This window comes from Tinamus guttatus, unplaced genomic scaffold, assembly GCF_059628265.1.
Source record: "Tinamus guttatus ecotype Peru unplaced genomic scaffold, ASM5962826v1 Tinamus_guttatus_pri_ptg000497l, whole genome shotgun sequence".
In the NCBI taxonomy this organism is placed as follows: domain Eukaryota; kingdom Metazoa; phylum Chordata; class Aves; order Tinamiformes; family Tinamidae; genus Tinamus; species Tinamus guttatus.
The window spans coordinates 78,960-100,547 of NW_028289031.1; the positions used below are offsets into that span (position 1 = coordinate 78,960).

The following is a 21,588-nucleotide window of genomic DNA, read 5'->3' on the forward strand; positions in this document are numbered from 1 at the left end:
ACCTAGAACCACAAGGTAGCAAAAAGTTTATCCTCTCCGCTCCTGGTCTGTGACTACTGGCTTGCGCCACGGTGCAAAGGTTAGTCCCAAAGGCACAGCTAGGAAATCAGGTCTTGAGCTACTGCAGATCCCCAAGGAGCCTCTGGAGCTCAGCGAATTCAACAGCTAACTACTATATTCTGATCTCCAACCTAGAGGAGGCGGAAAGAGGGGTTATGGAAGATTACTTGGGAAATTGGAGAAAAAAAAAAAAGTGAAAAACTTATCTCTGACACAAAGTCATTTGCACCAGGCAGAGGTTAAGTGTAAAAACCTAGAGGTGAGTGCAAGCCGCAGACCATCACCAGCAGCTTCCCTGAAATGAGAGGTTGCTTTCCTTGGAGAAGACGAGAGCGGACACTGCTGGGACAGGTCTCGTGCATTTGACTCTGCATGGGCTGATTCTCTTGCCACTGCCACCTCCGTCTCACATTTTGTAACGGAAGATCGACTGCAAAATGAAAACTCGCACACAGTATAAAAGGAGACACTTCAGCAGTCACAATTTTGTCCTTTAATCGCAGTAGGAAGGCTTTGAAAGGGGTCTTTGAAGAGCAAGTATGAAGGAAGATGTTACACATGGGGATGGTCTGTATCCCAGCGGGTTTCGGTTTGGCTTGGCACACACCAAGCCCACACGTCTACTCCCCCCGGACCCGGGTTTGGACCGGAAAGGGGGAGGCCGGTGGCCCCTTGAGGCCTCCTGCCCGTCCCGCAGCCGCCCGCCCGCACGGCTCTGCTCGCCGCGCCTGTGCGCGAGCCTCAAGATCAAGCGCCGACGTCACGCAGCGTCGCCGGGGTGTTTCCCCGCGCGCCGGAGGCGGAAGCGGGCGCCGCGCGCCGCGATGGCTTCCTCGTGACGGCGGCCGCGGGCAGCGGCGGCGCGGCCATGGCGCGGGGCCCGGCCATGGCGCGGGGCCTGGCAGCCGTGAGCGGCGGCGGGCGGGCGCTGCTGCCTCTGCTGCTGCTGCGGCGGCCGCGGCCGCGCGCGCCGTCCCCCGTTCCCCGCTGCTGCCTCGGCGACTGGCAGCGCGCGGCCGTTACGGCCGTTGGCGGAGGGCGGCGCGGGTCGCACGGCCAGCGTGGTGAGAGCGGCGCCACCGGGAGGGGGGAGGGGACGGACACTGCCCGCAGCTGCCCCCGGGAGCGCGTTTGGAGGACAGCTCCCCTGTAAAAACCACCGGGTTTTAGTGATCTTTGAGGGGAGCTGTCAAAAAAAATGGTTGTTTTTCTGTCCGAGCGCTTCAGGTGTTTGAGGACACAAAGTTCTGCTGGCTGGTAGCTCACAGCATGTTCTGCCTTGCATCTTCTCCCTTCACTGGTTTGTGTTTATCCAAATGTGCTGTTTCTGTAATACCGTTATTTGGGGAACAAGTTAATAGTTCTTGTAATGGCAGTTCATCTTTCCAGGCCTATCCACACCAAAAAGAGTTCTCCAGAATGTCTGAAGTTGGAACTTCGCTTAGGTTTTCTTTTTTCTTTCTTCACGAAAATGTAAAATGTACTTTCTGTAAATAGTGAGCAGCAAATTGCTCACTGGCAAATACCTACTGTCTGTCCTAGCAGTAACCAGTGAAGACCGACTCACTTCAGTAAAGAACAGAAAGAGGCAGTGTGTTTAGTAGTCAGACCTGTGAGATACCCACCACTGATTATGCCAGTACATTAAAGGAACAATTTTAAAACTCTGACATGAGATTCCTCCAGGGTGATAATACTCCAGAGAAATACTTGGGAACTGCAGCAGTAGTGTTGTCTGCTATTTTCAAGCTCATGTCCGTGGTGCTTGGCAGTCAGAAACTTTTATGGTGTTTTGAAAAGTTGTTGTGATTAACCGGAGTGCACGTTAGTAAGTGAGAAATGAAAGAAATTAATTTTTTAGTTATTTGGAGCAGTAAGGAAATCCTGGGAAATAGTTACATTGCAGAGTTTTCTTTCATAAAAATAGATCCATATTTTGTTTATCTTTACAGATGTGAGCATCTCTGCATCATCTTCTCTACAAAGCAAAGGGAATCTTTCCTTATTAGGAAATAGGAAGCTCTTTTTTGACACTCATGCTCTGGTGTGCCTTTTGGAAGAAAACGGTAATTTGTTAGAAATATGTAACTGTTCTTGATGTCACTTCATTGGCGGTATTTTAGTTTATGAAGTTTGATTAATTACTTCTCCTTCACACCTAATATTACAACTTCAGTTTTACGAAATGGTTTCTATAAATATTAGGTAGGAACATGCAGATATTTTCTCCTTTTAAAAGGATATTATGAGCTTATGTAACTTTGATTGGCGTCATTTATTATCTTCCTGCTAATTAAAAATAAAGAAAAAATCAATTCTGAAATTTGAGTGAAAAGAAAGATTCCAAAGCGACACTAAGATGTGTTAATTGGATTATTATACATTTAGCAATAGCACCTTGAAAATGTGATAATAGGATTAAATATAGACTATTATTCTATAAAATTACAGCTCTTGGGATAGAATGTAGAATACTCTATAAAACACAGCATTTCTTATGCCAAAACATAAAATGAGGGTGCAGATTACTTGGATTCACATTAATGTTACTGAGGTCAGACTCAGAGTGAAGATATATACAGCTGAGTTGGTTTCTAACAGACCCCTGTCTTTGAAAAGGAGAGCTCCCAATCCTTTTTTCCCAGCCATGTGGTTTCATCTCTTTCTTGTGCCAACCTAGTTCTCAAATAGTAATCTGAGAAGTTATTTTAATGAGTTTACTGAGCAGTTCCAGGAGCACCGGATCGCACACAAGGAGGAGGAATGAGAAGAGAGAAGGAGCATCTCCTCCTCTTAGTGGTGGCAAGCTATTAGATCAGCTCAGCTGTTGGAAGTGACTCACAGACCCATATGTGTTTTCTAGCACTTGACTGCTAGTTAATTTGAAACTATCGTGCTTTTGTAACATTCTTCCTAGTTAAAATTTGTTTTTTAAACCTTTATCGTTCTTTTTGTCTTAAACAAAAGATGACAATATTCTGGGGAGCTGTGTTTTACCCTTGGCCATTTGAATTGTTTACATGATAGCATTGTTAGATTAGTTTGTAATGTATTCAGTTTAAAAGGACCCAAGAGGTTTTATAGGGACTCAGAGGCTGGTAGGCTTAAACTAGAGCAGTTATGTCTGTTTTGAGTTATTGGGCTTTGCCTATTTTGTGTGATGCTATTTATAGTATACTGAAAGTAGGTTTCTTCTCTTAAAGGTCAGGATTCCTGCTCATAGAAATAACTACATGTGAAAGACTACATTCCATAATATTTCTGGAAAAGTAATTTCCAACATGGCTTGCTGGTACTGTGATATAGCTATATATAAAAGCAGTTATACTGTGCCACAGACACAATTTTGGATGGAAATACTTGGGTGTATCAACTGGTTGTTGACATTTTATATATATAAAGTGGATAGAGAGGAGTATTTTTTTTTTTCATAAATGATTTTTTAAAAAAATCTAGTAATTAGCAAGAGGTATCTCTGTAAACTGTCCAGGCTTTTTCCTTTTTTTTTTCCTGAATGTTGCTGCATTTTGTTTTGCTTAGGGTTCACTGCGCAGCAGTCGGAGATCATTGTTTCTGCCTTAGTGAAAATTATGAACACCAACCTGGATATGATTTACAAGGACATGGTCACCAAAGTACAACAGGTTAGGTGGTGGAAGGTGGTGAATTTAAAACAAATCAAAACCTAGTATGCCAGTTAATGAAACGCACCTTGATATTTTGTTTATTACCATTAGACACCATATTTGAAAAATCTGAAGAACAAGCATCCTTGCATATCTTCTAACTAATGAGTTCTGTCATCATGACATTCATATTGTATTAAAATTGAGTTGAATACTTTTTCTTATAAGATGATTTTAAGACTTGGTGTAGCTGTATACATTGGTAGCTTTCAGGAATGTAATATTTGGGACGCTAAGATTGAGATCTATCTCTTTGATGCATACTTCATTCACAGCACACACTACACCTATCCAGTACCTGCGTCTTAGTGGGAGGAAGTGAAGAAAAGTTCGCTGGAAATAGACTGATAATGCAGGGCAAAACCAGAGATCCTTCCTGGCTACCAGGAAATTGCACAGAACTGAGCTGAATTGTTAGCTTTGGTGTTTAAGGGAAATACTGTTTTGATGAAAAAATGTGCTTGGAAGCAAGGTCTCTTGTTCTAGTGTTGACTACTTTTTTCGGGCCCTTTGTCGGATGATACAAAGATAGATGAGAATAAGGAACCAGACATGACAGAGTTGAATGTTGCCATGTCTGATCTTTAGGCAACTGGCTCCAGAAATGAAACTGAAGTTCAGAGTAAAGGACAATCGCCTCATGTGAAACTTGAGCGTCTTAGAATGAGATTGACAGTATGTAGTGTGCTAGGATTTGCTGATACCTAAGCTAGGCAAACAGATAATGCAGGCAAGAAGCATAACCCAAGTACCATCCTCTAGGGCTGCTCCTTGAGTCCAGGAACAGCCCAGGCCCAAGTCACCTTATGAGCATAAGCATTTCACTCATTTCTTGGTTAGTCAGCTACTCTTAAAACATGAGAAAACAGTGTCTTCTGCCTTCTTTGTATGGTAGTCTTGTCAGTCAGTAATTTTATCTAAGGAGGCTTCAGCCCATGCTTCCTAGCTCTTAGACTCCAAGCAAAACAGAAATGGGAGTGTTGCATTCTGCGTCATTTTTTTTCCACAGTCCATCAAGGAATATAGCTTCAAAAGGGAGCATTTCTATTGTGGTTGGTTGTATTTTACAACACACAATCACTGCATCTCTGCTTTTTTCTCCGTTTAGCTTTTTTTAATGAAAGTAGGCCTTTTTCCCCTGTGCCTTGTACTGAATTAAGCCTTGCTGCTGATGTAGACATTCTCTGAGACTCTGCTAGATCAGGCCCTCAGATGACTTTCTGCCATTGAGATTCAGAGGAGGACAGGTTTGTATGACATACTAAGCCATGCAGCTGTGGCAAAATAGAAGCAGATCAGGTGTTGTGTATGAATTTCAAGTAACATGGTATACCTGGGCTTCCTTGTAGAAGAAAATGATGAAGAGTAGAGGAGGAGTTATATGATGGTGTGTTTTTTGTTTTCCTTAACTATCTAAATTTCACATCATTCTTTGGTGTCGCTGTTACTCTTAGGCCTTAGTTGAGCATGTAAAAGATGGAACTATTAAATTACACTGGGTAGATAAAGCCTTAGAAAAAGACATATATGCATTGGTACATTTGAGGAAGAGGAATAATATACAAGAGATTGTTCTCTGGCCTACTGAGATTCATGAAGATGGGAAAGATCAAAAGTAGGCTGGAAACACAAGAGAACAGGAGAAATGTCCATGATGGTACTTTTTCTGTAGACTTTTTGTAATACGTCCATTACGCCTACCCTTTTTTTTAGCATGTGGTCAGATAGCCTGGAGAGGCATTGCCAGATGTCTTAAATTGTAACATTTGTAAGTAAGAATAGCATTTCCTGACAAAAGTGAAGCTGAAGCGCCATGTCAGATTTGTAGTGTGCTGTTAGTCAAGAATCTTGAGCAAGATACTATTTGTTAGAGGGAGATGTCAAGAAAAGGGAGTGACTGTAGGTGAATGGTGTTCGATCCAGAAGAATGTCTACAGTGTTTTCCATCCTTGAAAATTGCAAAGGATTTTTTTTTGTCTTCTGCTACAGAAGAGCATGTAGAAGTGTGAGTATAGCACATGATGCTGTTTAACCAAGTAAAGAAGCAGTGAGCTCCCATGCAGGGCAGGGTGAGAAAGGGAGCAATTACACAACAGTGCATTTGCACTGGGGAGTCTTGGCCTGAAACCACCTCCCTCATTTAGCACAAGAACGTCTCAACTATCCCTACTGCCTTTGTTAGCTTAAGAGTTGAAATACTTGGAAGGAACGGTTTCCCAAGCTATTCATTAAGCCGTTCTACTTTCTGTTAGTACTAACTTACTTATTTTGACACTTTGTCTTAATTTACCCTGTCTTCTGAAACTAGGATAATAAATTAAAAATTGTTTGATTAAACATGTCGGGGAGTGAAAATAGCCCATCATATTTGTGTGCAAACAAAAAAAAAAACCGTAATAGTTGCAATGTGACCCGAGGTGTTTTTGTTTTTGTTCGTCTTTTAAAGGAGATTGCTCTTCAACAAATAATGTCCCATATTGGTGGCGTGAAAAAGGATATGATTATTCTGGAAAAAAGTGAATTTTCAGCACTACGTTCAGAAAATGAGGTAAAAATCAGTATTCTGTGAGAGGCTATTCTAGTATTTTTTAAGGCCTTTATCTCAGGGGCCAAGCAGCTGCAGAGCAGCTGGGCAGAGAAGGACTCCCTGCTGGCACCAGGGTGATCAGGAGGCAGCAGAGGGCCCAGGTGGAGGGAGGTGACACTGTCCCTCTGCTCAGCCCTGCTACATGTGGCAGTGCTGGGTCCAGAGCTGAGCTGGTCCCTACACGAGGGGTAGGGACCTAGTGGAGTGAGTTAAGGGAAGGACCATGAGGATGATTAAGAGCTTGGAACATCTGTCACATGAAGTAAGACTGAGAGAGGAGGGACTGTTTAGCTTGGAGAAGAGAAGGCTTAGGGGGATCTTATCTGTATGGATAGATACCTGACGGTCAGGAGGGATTGGGGGCGCTTAAGAAGATGAAGCCATACTCTTCTCGGTGCTATTTAGTGAAAGGACAAGAAGGAATGGGCACAAATTGAAATACAAGAAATTCCATTTGAACATAAAAACATTTTTAATGGAAGGGTGTAACAGGTTGCCCAGGAAGGCTGTGGATTTTCCATCCTTGGAGACTAAAACAAAAACAAAGGAAAAAAGGGGGAAAAGGAAAGAAAAAAAAAAAAGGATAAAATATTACCTTTTCAATTATAGAGTCAGTTATGTTATTCAGATTATGTTATTTCATAGATAGCAGTTAACTTATCTTCTTTTGTTTATGTTCATTTAAAGGGATCTTTATAAAGGATAGGTTGTTAGTTCATGCATAAATGAATCCGTGTAGGTAATCCACTTAGTAATAAGGGAAGACTTGGTAGTATTGTGTTTAGATGATGTATTTTTGTATTTACAATATCGAAGTGTACATTTTTTTCACAGAAAATAAAACTTGAACTCCTGCAGATAAAGAAGCAAGTCATGGTAAGACACTATGTTAATATGGTTAAGAATTAGCTTCTGTCTAGTTTGCTTTAAAAATGATTTCTCTAAGATTTTAAGAGTTGCACTTGGCTATGGCAGTGTTCCAGGATTCTAGGCCTGGAAGCGATGCTGCACTAGGGACTGCAGCAAAGAATTTGCATACCTAATTAATGGTGCAAGAGCACTAAGCTCTATTAATGATGAATAAACTTTAACTGAAGATGTTCTGTGTTTTAAATGTTGTTAATTCAGATTCAGAAAGTGTCTGGTTGCCATGTCATAGCTAGGGCTGAGTGAAGTTCTGCATTTAAGGCTGCTTATTAATGTAAAAATATAAGGTATTTTCAAAATTACATCACTTACTAGTTGATTGTGGTACTAGTTGGTTTGCCCTGAAGACTTAGCTGTCCAAGATTTTTTTTTAAAAAAAAATTAGAAGCTATTTTAAGAATTTTGGCCCCATTTGTTTGTGAGCAAATGACCTTAGGAGGAAAAGAGACCCCTTGAGAAAACTGCAGGTTCCTATTAGGTTTAATATCTGCTGTTTTGTTTCTGGTCTTTGTGGTTTGCCTCTCCTGAAATAATAGATCAAACAGACCTTTCTGCCATCAGAAACAACATTGTCTCAAAACCTATTCCTTCATTGGGTGTGTAGTCATAAGCAGCCTTTACACAGAAAGAAAAAATGTTTTAAAAGCATTTGGTTAAGACTGGAAACTAGGAAATACTGTTGACTGTCTATGGGGAGTATAGTCCTCTTACTTGAGAACAGCTGTTTACCATGTCACTGTCACCTAGAAGGGCGATGCCTTTTCCATGCATCTCTAGGGTTGTGGAGTCTCCTTCTCTGGAGATCTTCAAAAGCTGCCTGAATGCCACCCTGTGCCATGTGCTCTAGGTGACCCTGCTTGAGGAGGGAGGTTGGACTAGATGATCTCTAGAGGTCCCTTCCAATCTTAACCATTCTGTGATTCTGTGATCTGTCAAAATACTGATCTGTCCAGCAAACTGACCATGTGATCAAGTTCAACATAGCTTTTTCCTTGCATTTTCTTTCCCAGTGTCTTGTGCTTTTTTTTTTTTTCCCCCTCATTGTGCTGTTGTCTCCAAAAGGCGAATGAAGATTTCTCAGGGCTGATCATGTGTTTTGCATTGCCTTATAAAGTGCTTGATGTATTTGTTTTTTTCAAATAAAATTTTAAGAAGCAAGGCATCCAATTTTTAATTTATAACTTATTTTATTGTTTTAGTTGCATTTAGTGTGAGCTGGAGCAATCTAGTGGTAGAACATAAATTTGAGTCATTTTCATATTAAAAACTGGATGTCTTCAAATTTTACTTTTAACTGTGAATATAACTGTCCTTATGATAATTATTTAGTCATACTTGTTCCTTCTTCTAAAAGACAGAATGACACGATGTTGTATGTTTGTTAAAAAGTTATTTCAGATTCTGTAATTTCACTAAATTGTAACATGTCAAGTGTTGCAATGACATGTAATTATAAAATAATTAGGTATAAAAATGTTAAAATAGAAATTCCTTGAATGTAATTATTTTTGTTGGTATCTTGGTGAACTAGCTAACACTGGCCTACTGGAGAGGTGCTTGCTTGTTTTTAATAGGAAAATTTCCTGGAAGACTTATCAATCTTTTCCTTCTCCCACACATTCATCTGATGAGCAGTTTGCCTTATGACAAACTGTCAGCTGCCTGAAATTCCTGCCGGGAGGTTGCATGAAAATGGCAGTTGCTGCTAGGGAAAAAAATAAAATAAAAATGCTGGATTCTGTGATGTCTGTAGATTTTTCTAAGAGCCCTAACTGTGGTCTTTATAAGTACCTTTTTTATTTGCTTTGTTTTTTAATTGGAAAGTTTAGAAAATACTTTTAGAAATTATTCTGAGCATCAAGATTGCTTCATAATGTACAACTCACATATGTAGGTAGGCATAGATTTCTAGAGATCTGAATGAATCATGAGATATATGAAATATTCCTAGCATCCATGGAAATATGTGCTGTCAGTTTAACTTCTGCTCTCAGTGCTCTGGTTTTAAAAGCAATTGTCATTTTCTGATTCTGAGATCCGATTCATCCTGTAAAACATGAGTTATTTCTCTGAAAGAAGTATAGGAATACTTAGTTTGGATGAAAATGCACCTTAATTAGAGAGAAACTTGATTCCTGAGATATGTAATGAAAGGCACATTTTTTTTTCTTATGTATTTGCTTATAGTTGAATAGAGAGAAATTTTTGCTTGCTGCTATATCATTTTTGTCCACTAGGATGAAATTACAAAAGTTCGTGCAGATAATAAGTTGAACCTCAACCTAGAGAAGAGCAGAGTAAAAGAACTGGTAAGTGTTGGTGGCATTTTTCTAGAAATATCAAAATATTGAGTAATCTTCAAGCTTGGATAAAAGCGTAAATTTCTTATCTGTAGTATCATTTCTCTTCAAGTTGATCTCAGTCGAAATTGTTTATCCATATGCTGCTTCAGTATAAGGTGTCATGTTTGTTTTTAATACGTTCACATATTTTGATACTCTTTTAATATTGGAATTAATCAGGTACTCTTCAATATATTAGATCTTAATATTTTGAAATGCATGTTTTGAAATGCTGACTTGTTATCTGAAGCTTTTCATATTGTATCCGTGTTTTTCACGATGAAACGTAAACATTTCATTAAACTACCACTGTTGAACTATATCTAATTTATAAGGTAATTGTATTGCGAAAATAATTGTAATTGATTTTATTGTAACTGGTATTGAATGAGTTTTTTTTTTTACTTCCAAATATGTTAGAACTGCCGTAGTTCTAACGATCTTAAATCAGAATAACACAGAAGATAAAGAGATTTTTGCATTATATGTAGCATTCTATTCCCATAGATCTGCCTTTTAATAACATTTGTCTATGAATTTTATTTCATGTTCAGTCACTTTTCACAGGTGCATAATGAAGTAACAATTATCTTGAATCCAGGTAATAAGAACTATTCAAGTAAAATTCATCTATTTTTTGTACCTGCTCCTGGAGGTTATTTACAATGATTAATTTAGGTAACAGCTGTGTCAGTGGTTTAATATAATGACTTAACACCGTTACCTATAGTAAAGTACATTCATTTTTACAAGTTAAAATTTCATGCAAACATAATAAAAATTAAAAGTGAAAAACCCTTCACATGAAGCATAAGCCCATATGCTGGGTTTGCAAACCCTAGTTAAACCCGTTATGTTACAGGTGATAAATTGGAGGAGAAGGGAGCACTTTTTTTTTTTGTATATTTGGATAGAATCTTGGAATCTGGACTCAGGCTGCTGTTCAGAGAACTACTTAATATTGACTGCCTCCTGGGGAAAGCAAACTCTGGGCATGTCCACCTTCTGAAGAAAGTTGACCTACTTTGTGCCATACAACTATAATTCAAGTGTATTTGCGGGGGGAGGGGTTGTTTGTTTTTTGGGGGGGTGGGTTGCTTCTTTCTTTCCTTAAGTTGCCAGCTTTGTAATGGATTAACAGGAAAAGTGAACATGAACCATAGCATGTATGTTAAGTTGGGGGAGAGACCTAACCCAGTACTTTGAGTAGTAGTCACAGCATATAAAGCATGATAGCATGTTTACTTGGACATAATTGAGACTTTTGACTAATTCTGTGGCTTTCTGAGAATAACACTCTGGATAACTGACAGCCCACTATGCATCTCTTACTAAAATGCTATCAAGAAGTCCTAAGTTTAAATCAACTTAACTTGAAGCACTAAGTTAAATGCTCTTATCCTTCAATCCTGCTTGGAATTGACTACTGAAGGAAAACTTAGTTCTTCAAGGCTAAAGAGGGCATTTTAAATGTTTTAAGCTGTATACTTTTTATCTATGGAAATTATTCAGAAACTTGATTTTTGGCTAAGAGCATCTATTCCAAGTAACTGATTAACTACTTCATTGAGTTGTTTTAAATCTAATGCTCATTTTGATAGGGATGATCAGTTTCTATGTTAAGCAAGGTCCCATTCTGATACGAATCTTCACCTCAGACATTTTTAAATTAGATTCTCTTATAGGTATTTTGTTATCACTTTCAAAAAAAAAGTTATTTATGTAAAATGTCTGAATTTCATTTTTCCTTCATTCTGGAGATTCTAGGTACTGGTTTCATTAGTTATGGACATGCTGTTATTTGACTGTACAATATAACATTTTCCACATTTTTAGCCTTCTGCTACCTCTCAGCTTGATCTTTAGATCGGTCAGAAGTCCAAATAGAGCTTTGGATCTTTAAGGAGGGTTTTTCAGTGCTGAGGCATTTATGTTGATTAATCTGAGTTGAATATTAAAGTAGAATAAGCTTCCAGACTGGAGAAAAATAAAGTGACTTTCCAAATGGTAATGTCAACAGATGAGGTTACTGCTGGTTAACTAAGGATTCTGAGATGGGAGCCCGATGACCTTAATACTCTGTACTATAGTCTGGTGGTTTAGCAGCTGTCTTATGAATAATTGAATTGCTCCAGTAGTGGGATAGGAGCTGTTACAGATGTCAAGGTAAATCATGCCTGCTCATGAGGCAGCAACATAACCTGCCTTGGAGGTATTGCCTCTTACTGCATTTGGATTTAACTTGCCTTGAGCCCAAATAGCCATAGTTTATAAATAAATCACAGCTGCTGCTGTTCAGTAAATGAATGAGATCATAAGAAGCAAACGTAGTGCATCTGCCTGATACTTGTGTTCCCCATGTATTGTTCTGACCGTTATCTCAAAGTTTCAAGTGAAGAACAGATATGCTGCCTAAACATTTCCTTCAAAGCTAGATTTGATATGATATTTTAAAACCCTATGCCCTTACTAAAGACAGGATAGTTTTATCTTGACATCTTTTAATTGTCTTTGTGCACCCAGTGGATTAGTTCACTGTTTCAGAGTTACTATTTAGAATTGCAGGTCTTTGTTTTTCAGAAATATGCATCTGCCAGCTTTTCCTCCAACTGTTTATACATTCATGCAATTGTAGTAGATGTCTCTTGACAGATTTGTTCCACTTTACAGATGGAACTCAGGGATGTGGTTAAATACCTGTCTGTAAATTATCTTTTCCCCAATGATACCAGTCATTCCACAGTACTATCCCTAAACATTGTCAAGAAACCAGTCTTGTTGGCAGATTCAGCATTCTACAGAATTTGGAACTAAAAAACATACACTTTTTCACGTACTTAAAAGTGTAAAAGTCATCACCCTCTTTTAATCTTTTTGTTTGTTTGTTTTTAAACAGTATTCACTTAATGAAAGAAAACTACTCGAAATGAGGACAGAAATAGTGGAATTGGTAAGAGCTTGGAAGTTGATTATTAACTCATATAAAAAACCTTCTTGCCTTATAGATCTGTTATTCTTTTCAAAATTGCTCATGTCTTCAGGCACGTAATATCGTACGATGACATTTTATAGATTTATTTCCATGTGTATTTCCATACTGGTAACTGAAGTGTTCTACAAAATAAAAAAGTTTATATATACTTTTAGATTCCTGCAGGATATGCATAAGCTATTCACTGCTCATTTTATTTTGAGGCTTCATGCGTATAGTGTTTTCTCCAGATTGAATTTATTTGTACATTAGTTTTTAAAATTAATGATTTTTTTTCTTTCCATTTTAGTTGAAACTGAAACAAATTGCGTGATTGATTTGGCTTCTTTTTACAGGATTTTTGCCAAGTCCTTTCTCCCTTCCATTTGAGTCTTTTAGCATAGGAATTATTTGTGGGAAGGTGACTAGCAGTAAATCATTAATTGGTTCAGTGTTTCAATAGTGCTGATCTGAAAGCATCAGCAACACAACAGCTGTTGTTCTCAGTTTATATCGTTGATCTTTCAGTCCTTTCTGAGTAATTCCATCCCGTTTTGTTCAGAAGCACTGTCTTCTGTCATAATCAGATTCAGTATTTGTCTGTCTGCCTGTTACTATTTTTGTGGTAGAATTTGTTACAAGACGAAGACATGCTGCTTAAGTCAGAAGAGCAATTGTCATATTTCTAATGCTCCGTAAATCTTCATGTTCCGATATATTTCTGTCACAAGAGGCTCTTAGACTTCCTATTCTACAGTAACTGTTAAAACTGAGCAGTGACTTCAATGTGTCGTTTGGCCCACCGATATTCAAGTTAATGATTATGCTGCTAGACTGAGATAAGATGACATCCAGTTCTGCAACTTTGTGGATGATGCGTTAGGGAGAGAGTAATCATATAAATTTGCTGAGTTCGCCAAATTATCCAGTTCCTTGGATATAATCAACCAGGAAGGAACTTGTTAGCTTTGAATGCAAATTAAATACTTCATTAACATACATTTAAGGAGTAGCCAAAACAGAGCTTAAAGGTATAGGTTTAATTTCTAAATAAACTAAAAGCTTTTCAAATGGAGTCATTTTTTGCTTTTTAGCACGCACAACAGGATCGAGCTCTAACACAGACAGACAGAAAAATAGATACAGAAGTTGCAGGTCTGAAGACAATGCTGGAATCGCACAAATTGGACAATATTAAGTACTTAGCAGGTAAGTAATCTGGAAGTAAAGGTGGTTAATTCTGGAGAGAATATTTGTAAAAAGCCAGATTCAAAAAAAAAAAAAACACTTCAAATGTCTCCATGCTCCATTAGTAGCATTATCCACGTGCTTAATCCAGGATGAGGTTCTTAACGATTCACAGCTTTATTGGACTTTGAATGCACTTTGTCTGTATGCTTTTTCCCTGCTTTATATTGTACTAAGAAAGGTGTATGGGAAGTCTGAAAGACTTGACTGGCTCTCAGCAAGGGTCAAAAAAATTCTCCCTTAAAATGCCTCTCTTAAAAACACACTATCTGATTACCACAGAACTGCGTTTGAAAAACGTTATCATAAAAGCAGTCTGGTTCCGCTGCAAAGTGGAACCTTTCAGCTTTTCTGACTGTTCAGCACCACAAATTCTTAAAGCTGATTCTTCAGGCATGTGCATGAGAAAATACAATATACATTATGTATCTGTATTATTGCTCCAGATAACTTCAGTGTTTTGACATTCTCTGTGTAGCTCTGACTAGTGCATGTGCAGTGCTACCAAGTGAGCAGTTCTAAAATAGAAAATTATCCTTCTAATATAGAATTTTGATCATCCTTTGACAATGGATTTTGTCGCAAGTACAGTCACATATATTCACAGGCTGCTAGTTCAGAGATATCCTTTACTGAGAAGCATAACTAGAAAATAGAAGATAATATATTAAAATGAGAAGAAGTTCCATTCCCTACCAACCCACTGAAAAAAAAAAACACGCTAAGTCTGCACAGAAATTGAGAGGGGAAAATAAAGAAAAAAGAAGAAAAATCTTGCATTGTATTTGAAGTGATCCTGTTGAAAACAATGGGAAAAAATGTGTGAATATCTGGAAACCAAACATTGAGTTTATTTCAGTAAAAATGTTAAGATTGCAAACTGATAAGCTTCAGTAAAAGACAGTTTATGCTTACTTGATTGTTAAATATTTTACTGTGATCTAATAATCCTACGTTCATTTCTTCACTGTAACTATAACTTGCCATATTGATCTTGTTTAGAAGGATAAGCAACCATGGGATATTTTTTCCAGACTTCTTATAGTCTTTCCAGACCAGTTTTCCTGCACTTTTCTTCCCTCCTCGTCCTTTGTCATTTTAGTGCTACCTGCTCCCCAACCCTCCCAATTGTTTATTTTGTGAATTAAAAATACTTTGTTCTGTGAATAAAACCCCTTATTTTCTGACATGGACAAGAGATAACAGAGCATAGTAGCAAGATGCATGCATAGCTTTCTGAAGAAATGTTCTAACAGCTCACAATTTACAGTCTCTATTTTTTTGCCCCATTTTTGCTTTGTCTTTCAGGTTCAGTATTTACATGCCTTACTGTAGCACTGGGATTTTATCGTTTATGGATGTGATACAGCATCATATTGGACTTCTACTGTCTCGCTCTCTGAAAAGCGAGGAGGTTTTTTCTCTGCTCTTTACTGTTTTATTTATTTTTTGTAAAGCAGACTATATTGAGAATGTGACCAAAGATGTGCCTAGAAACAAATTGTACGTATATCTACATATTTGGAAATTTACCACTGATGGAAGCATGGTATAGGCATTTCTGCTGCTCTCTTCCCCTCTGAACTGAAATGAACAAAGTATCATTTCAGTAAAGACTGGAATTCATACCACTTGTACAGGGCTGCATGATGCTGGAAGAATCCCCTTGGAATTATGTCCCAGAGTCTCTTCAGATGCTTGTATGTGTCGGAATGGAATCTTGATTCTTAATGTCTAAGTGAAACCACCCTTTGCGTGGCTTGGAGGCACTCTTGTGTAAGTAGGATTTGTGTTAACTGAATCATGCTTACGTTCTTCCTCCTGACACTTGTTCATATACTTACTATGATCAAATATTTGTTTTGCTATTTTTGTAACATTGCAGTCATCAGCTTGTTTTTCAGATGACCGTCCAATCAATCATGTTTCAGGAGAGTACCATGTAATGATAGCAGAGCTTACTGCTATGTTTTGTCTGTAAGATATTTCTAGTGTTCTTCGGAACTTGCCTTTGGTACATTTAAGTATTTAAAACTCATTCCATATGCTAATTGTTAAATTTACCATGATAACCAGAAGTTTGAAATGCAGTACAATGCATTAATTGTGTTGTGTTTTTGCAGTTAAGTGATACAAAATATCTGTGGTGCTGCTATCTTGATAGAAGGGAATTGATATTTCTGAGGAGGATTTAACTGGTGGTTATGAAGCAGTGTCTTAGATTGGGGAACAGCTATACTGACAGTCTACTGATTTAGAGAAAAAAAAAAAAAAAAGGGAAAAAGAAATTCCCCTTGCTTCTTCAAATGGGGAGCCTCATTAGTGGTTATAAAGATGAAAGCAGTAATGGAAAGTATGCTTGCTCTGGTTCTAAACAAGCCCATGAACCAGTTAAAGCAGCTGACAGCAATGGAGGAAAATGTCCAGTGTGTCCAGAGATCTGTCACTCTTCCACTGATAAAATGACTGCTTTGATAACAGAGCTACCATCTGTGTTTCTTCAATTAATGGAAATTTCCTCCTCTTGCCCGCTTGTAGGCGAAGAGAACAATCTATGCAGTGGTCATAAATGCTGTTAGAGCACAATCCGTAATCAAAGTAAAGCTGTTTGGCTACTTTGTGACTGTACTGTAATAACCGTTCAACTCTTTAAACGTTGGGAGTGCCATCTTCGATTATGCGCAAATCAGAAGGAAGTGGTGGATGTCTGTAACAATTCTAGACTGGCCTGAAATAAAGAATTTTGGATGTTTGTATAAAATATACCGAGTTTTCATTATAAAATACAATGTTAAAAATATTTTAAACTTAATTCTTTTAGATCACCACTGTAACATTGAAAAGGAAAGAACTTTCAATAAGCAGTATAAAGAAAACTATGAATGCAAAATAACCGTTTCCACCCTAACAGCCTATTTCAAATGAATGAATCTGTCTATTCAGAATTATACATTTTTTTTGTTGGTTTGTTTGTCTTTTTTGTACTGACTTAGAGTACTGACTTTTGTACTGACTTTTCCAATACAGAAGCTTTAATGTTTGGAACAATCTTGGTGTCTGTTCCCATCTTTTGGGGACAGATAATTCTATATATGTCTGGGTAATCTGTATATCTTTGCCTGTATGCCTGAATATCTGAAAAATGCTTGCTAAAATAATTCTTTAGAAGTAATTTTAAATATAGAATTTTAAATATTCTACTGAAAATAGATGTTATACAAATAGATTTTTTGGGGGGAGGCAGGTCTAGTAGAGGGAGCAAACAGAAGAATGTAGAACAGCATCATCCTGAAAGCAAGAAAGAGTCAAAAAAAAAAAAAAAAAAAAAACAGCATTTTTTGGTGACGGCTCCAAACAGGGAATATAGTTTATATGTCATTTTGGAAGAGGACAATATAAATAAATAGCTGTAATTTTCAAGCTCATAAAGTCTTAGTGTAGTGTACTTAACAATCTTTTCCCATTTCTTCTGATTTTCAAGGTCAGCATCACTACTCTAGTACTCCTTCCAATATGGTGCACCACATTTATTTGTACTAGCATTCCAAAAGATAGAAAATCCCTGTGTGTTGTTTTCAGATTCTTTCAAATGGGTATTTAAACCCGAAAGACTAACTGGTGCAGGTGAAAAGCAAGAACTTAGAACATAACAGCTAAATTTATTTTGAAAAGCACTATTTAAAAGTACCAAACGATTAATAAAAGCATAAGCGGGAGGTTTAAAGTTGGCATTTTCCCATATTTTCCCCTTGATGCCTTTTTTCTGCATTATGCTGTCTGTGTCTTTAGTCTGGCGTAAGTAGCAATTCTGACTCTACAGAAATAGTTTTCCTCACTTCAGATCTTGTCATCATATTTGTGGAACTTTATTAAAAAGATGTAAGCGAAAAAATAGATGGGCTGTATTCCCATAAAACCACCACAGCTGTAAAACTGTAGTTCCCTCCCTCTTGGTTAAGAATGTATCTGTTTGTTTCCTGCCTGGCAGGTTGGAGCAAAGCTATTAAAGACAAGATCTAGAAAAGTTGGATTTCCCAGACTGTCTCAGAGGTAGCGCACGGGGAATGAGGATGCAGCTGAAACTGAGCTCTAGCTCTGATCTGCTTTCTAGAAGAGCTTGTCCCTCCACTGAGAGCACCTAAGGGTAGTTGTCTGCCTATGCTAAAACTTCTGAATATTCCTTCTGAAATTCCACATCTAGACAGGTTGTCAATGACCACAGTACAGCAAAGACTAGAGTTTCTTTAAGGATGTGTTTCCTTTCTGGAAGGCAGATTGAGCATCAGTCTATTTGCTGCAAAACATAAATTCATCCTAAAGCTTTTCTGTGCTTCGGAGAACAAATAGGGTTGTAGAGTTCCTGCAAAACTTGTAGCATGGCTGCAGCAATATACTGAATTTAGCTGCTTTAGTCTGTCTTAGGCTTTCCTGCCTGATTTTAGTTAAATCTGAAAGGGAGAAGTCTTTTTCGCTAGTCTGTATTAGCTGTTGACCTGAAGTATTTCAGTATTACAGTAAAATTGCTTGCTGTTTAACCCCCTGGAATCTGGAAACACTGATTGCATCGTTTTTCCCCAGCACGCTGTAGGAATTTTACTTAAAACCATGAGTTAACAAATGGAAACGTATTTTTAACATAGATAAGAAATCTGCTGCAATCTGTGCACACACAAATCCATTTTGCACATTAACGACCAGGCTTCTCTTATAAGCCTTATTCTGGCAGTGAATACTCACATAACTGATTTCTTCATAAATGGGCAAATCTCACTACTTGCAGTTTTTAATACCATTCCTCTTGACTTTGGAGAATGCATATTTTTACCTTCTAGAAATTCCAGATCCTAACACTTCGGTGGTATCATGGCAGTGATTTTACTTCTTGGTCTTGTGGTTTTGGTTTTGGTTTTTAGTCAGAAAAGTTAGCTGACTTCCTGTGACTAGTTCCTTTTAGCCCCTGGCTGCAAGATGTGGGCAAGGCTTTGCATCTCCCATGGAGTTTTCAGGGATCAAGTGGATTTTTTTTTTCTTCAATGATTGAAACTCTCTGCAGGACAACACAATATTGAATAAAACTTCAATGGAAAATATATTTTCAAAGAATAACTACATTGTAAACTATTTTTTGAATGGTTATTGGTGTTTTGATATTTCGGAACAAGTTATATTTCAAAATAAATTATTTATTGCATATTTTGACGATGGTAGTTTCTTTTTCACTATCTTTTGTTTATACAGTTTTGTATCTGTAGAATTTTGAGTCTTTTGTTTGTTTAAGATTAAGATATTAAGATTAAAGTTTTCTGCCTGAGTGCTTACACTCTTAGCGATGGAGGCCCTGCCGTGTCGGTTAGCAAAGCTTCTTCTGGCTTAAACGACGTTTTTAAAACTTTGTTTTAAAACTCTCTTGCTGAAGATTTCAAAGCAGTAATGTTAATTTTTCATTTTACATTTGAATTCTCCATCAAAGTAATTTCCTCTTAACATGTTAATTTTGTTGCTGCAGATGAAGATGGAGAGGGAAGATGTCAGTGTTTGCGTAGCGCTCCTCCGAATTCTGTCCATTCCAAGAAAGCAGATCCTGGCTTTCTTGGGAGGGTGCCCAGCCTGGTATCAAAACAAAATACTGGAAATGAGTAACAAAGTGCTGTAGCAAGTTATCATCCTGGGGCCAACGTTTATTCCTGTACTTAGGCACGTTAGTGTTGTGCAATATTTCAATACCCTAACTCACTTTGCTCTTCCAATATGCACCCCATGGAGCTCTTTTGGGAGCCCACTGGATGCCCCATTGCACTCTGAACACAGTCAGCTTGGCTCAAGTCATGGCTAATACTGATCCTGCACAGGCTCTCACAGCCTGAGGGAAACGTAGTGAGAGAAGATTTTTTTGTTATGGTTGTGTATTTTTTAAGGGTAAGTAATTAGCACATGCCCTGCAAGACCTTTAAAGGGAGATGTGTGGCACTCGAGTATATGAGCTTGCATAAGGCGAGCAGCTGACCTGGATCAGATCAGGCCTGTATGCAGAGCTTTGGAGCTGGCCTCAGAAGCAACAGGGTGAGTACCAGTTACCTGCCTGCATGGGGAGGGAGGCAGGACAGGTTTCCAGCAGTGAAAGGTAAAATTCCTCATTTGTATCTTAGTCTCCAGCATGTTTCGATCATTCTCCAATGTTAGGAAATCCTGTTACGTTGGACTGTGTGTGCAACTCTGTGAATAAGCAAGTTGTGCCATACGTCATTTTTGACTGTGGCTTTGTCCAAAACAATTCTGGTGTCGCTAGTAGCCATTCCTGTCGCTCCACCCAAATCTGTTTTCTTGGGGCAGTGAAGTTCTAAGCATTGTATATTCACAAAGTTCTAGTGATAAAAGAAATAAACGCGAAGGCCCCCTCGGGGTGCTCCATGCAGCCTGCATACTCCCGCCAGGTCTGGAGAGCGGCTGGAGATTTTGCTGTTCTCTTATATGAGATTTTTGCAAGACGGCAGTTCCGATGCCTCATGATGTATGGTCAAACCTACGTGGCAGCAGCGTTAGACAGGCCTAGACAAAAACACCCTGTTGCTGAGCTACCAAGCTCTTCAGTGAGCTTTTAAGACCAAATAGAGCTGCTGGCATGAGTCTATACTTAAAAAATCACTGATGATGCACCAGTGAGACTGAGCATGCACATAGCGTGGATGCCTTGTGTGGGATGTATATTCTCTTTCCATGCAATCCTGCCTTTGATGTAGTCATCTTGTTCTGGGCATTATCTTATCGAAGCTGAAACAGGGATTCTGGGAAGCTTTTAAGGAGCAGCTGAGATTCCATGCAAGTTGGGGGTAAGAATGCAAAACAAGGCTTGTACTTTCCACAAGTTCTTAGGAAACTTTTGCAGAGCTCATAGTATTTTTAATGATTTGCTCTGAAAATGAGCCTTGTTTAAAAATTAAACTATTGCTTTTTGAGCTTCCAAGCTTGTTTGTTTATTTGTTTGGGTTTTTTTTAAGAATTCTAACCATGTTCCAGTGTATATATTGCAGCATGCTACTTTTTTTTATTCTCTTGATTCAAGCATACTTGGGTTCATAGCCCTCAAAAATATGATATGAAATTTAACAGTATTTTGCCCACCAAGCTGCCAAGCAGTGAACTTGTCTCGTGTGAATCGGGGTCCTGGTTTGCCTTAAGGTGTTAGGCCACACCTGACAGAGAGGTTATATATTTGATGATTCACAAAGTGCAGTGAACTTGGGGGGGGAGGTCTAAGGCAGATAATCCTGTTTGATACAGAAAGCTGTGGTAGTCATCACCCAGCAAAGCAAAAATATGTTTGCCATGCAAAGTAAATGTTTAATAGAAGCCTCACCTCCACTTTCATACATGCCAATTTTCCTTTTGCACTGTTACTTAACAGTAATAAAATATACAGCTCTGTACTTGTGCACCCCTCGCTTACTTTTCTTTGCAGTTCCTAACCCTGAATATTCAAAATGTCATCAAACAAATCTGTTTTGGAGTCTTTTGTTTGCTAGTTGTAATTTCAGCATTGTTTCCAAGCTTCTTTATTCTTTTCTTTCTCTTTTTATTTTTTCCCCTGGGGTTGCAAAGAGATTTGGAAGAGAAAAGTGTTTTTCTTTCAGTTTGTTAGTGAGAGATTTAATGAAACAGTATTTAATGCATTAAAATACGGCCAAGGGCTCCCTCTTGGCAAGCCCTTACTTGTTCACTGAGGTCCAAGGCATGTTTATATGAAAGGTTCATGATCAATCTTTTGAATGA

At 38.3% G+C, this 21,588-nt stretch overlaps 1 protein-coding gene across 3 annotated transcripts; it reads left to right on the forward strand.

Annotated features, from left to right (window-relative positions):
• Positions 1 to 928: 928 nt before the first annotated feature.
• MCUR1 (mitochondrial calcium uniporter regulator 1) lies at positions 929 to 15,859 on the forward strand. 3 transcript variants are annotated; one of them, XM_088533385.1, is made up of 9 exons: positions 929 to 1,124; positions 2,013 to 2,126; positions 3,601 to 3,704; positions 6,193 to 6,294; positions 7,168 to 7,209; positions 9,498 to 9,569; positions 12,499 to 12,552; positions 13,668 to 13,782; positions 15,130 to 15,859. In XM_088533385.1, the coding sequence occupies exons 1-9, from the start codon at positions 929 to 931 to the stop codon at positions 15,183 to 15,185; spliced, it is 855 nt and encodes a 284-aa protein (XP_088389511.1). In that variant the 3' UTR covers positions 15,186 to 15,859. The 3 variants fall into 3 exon arrangements, with proteins under 3 accessions (XP_088389511.1, XP_088389512.1, XP_088389513.1); XM_088533386.1 differs by lacking the exon at positions 12,499 to 12,552; XM_088533387.1 differs by lacking the exons at positions 9,498 to 9,569; positions 12,499 to 12,552.
• The last annotated feature ends 5,729 nt before the right edge of the window (positions 15,860 to 21,588 follow it).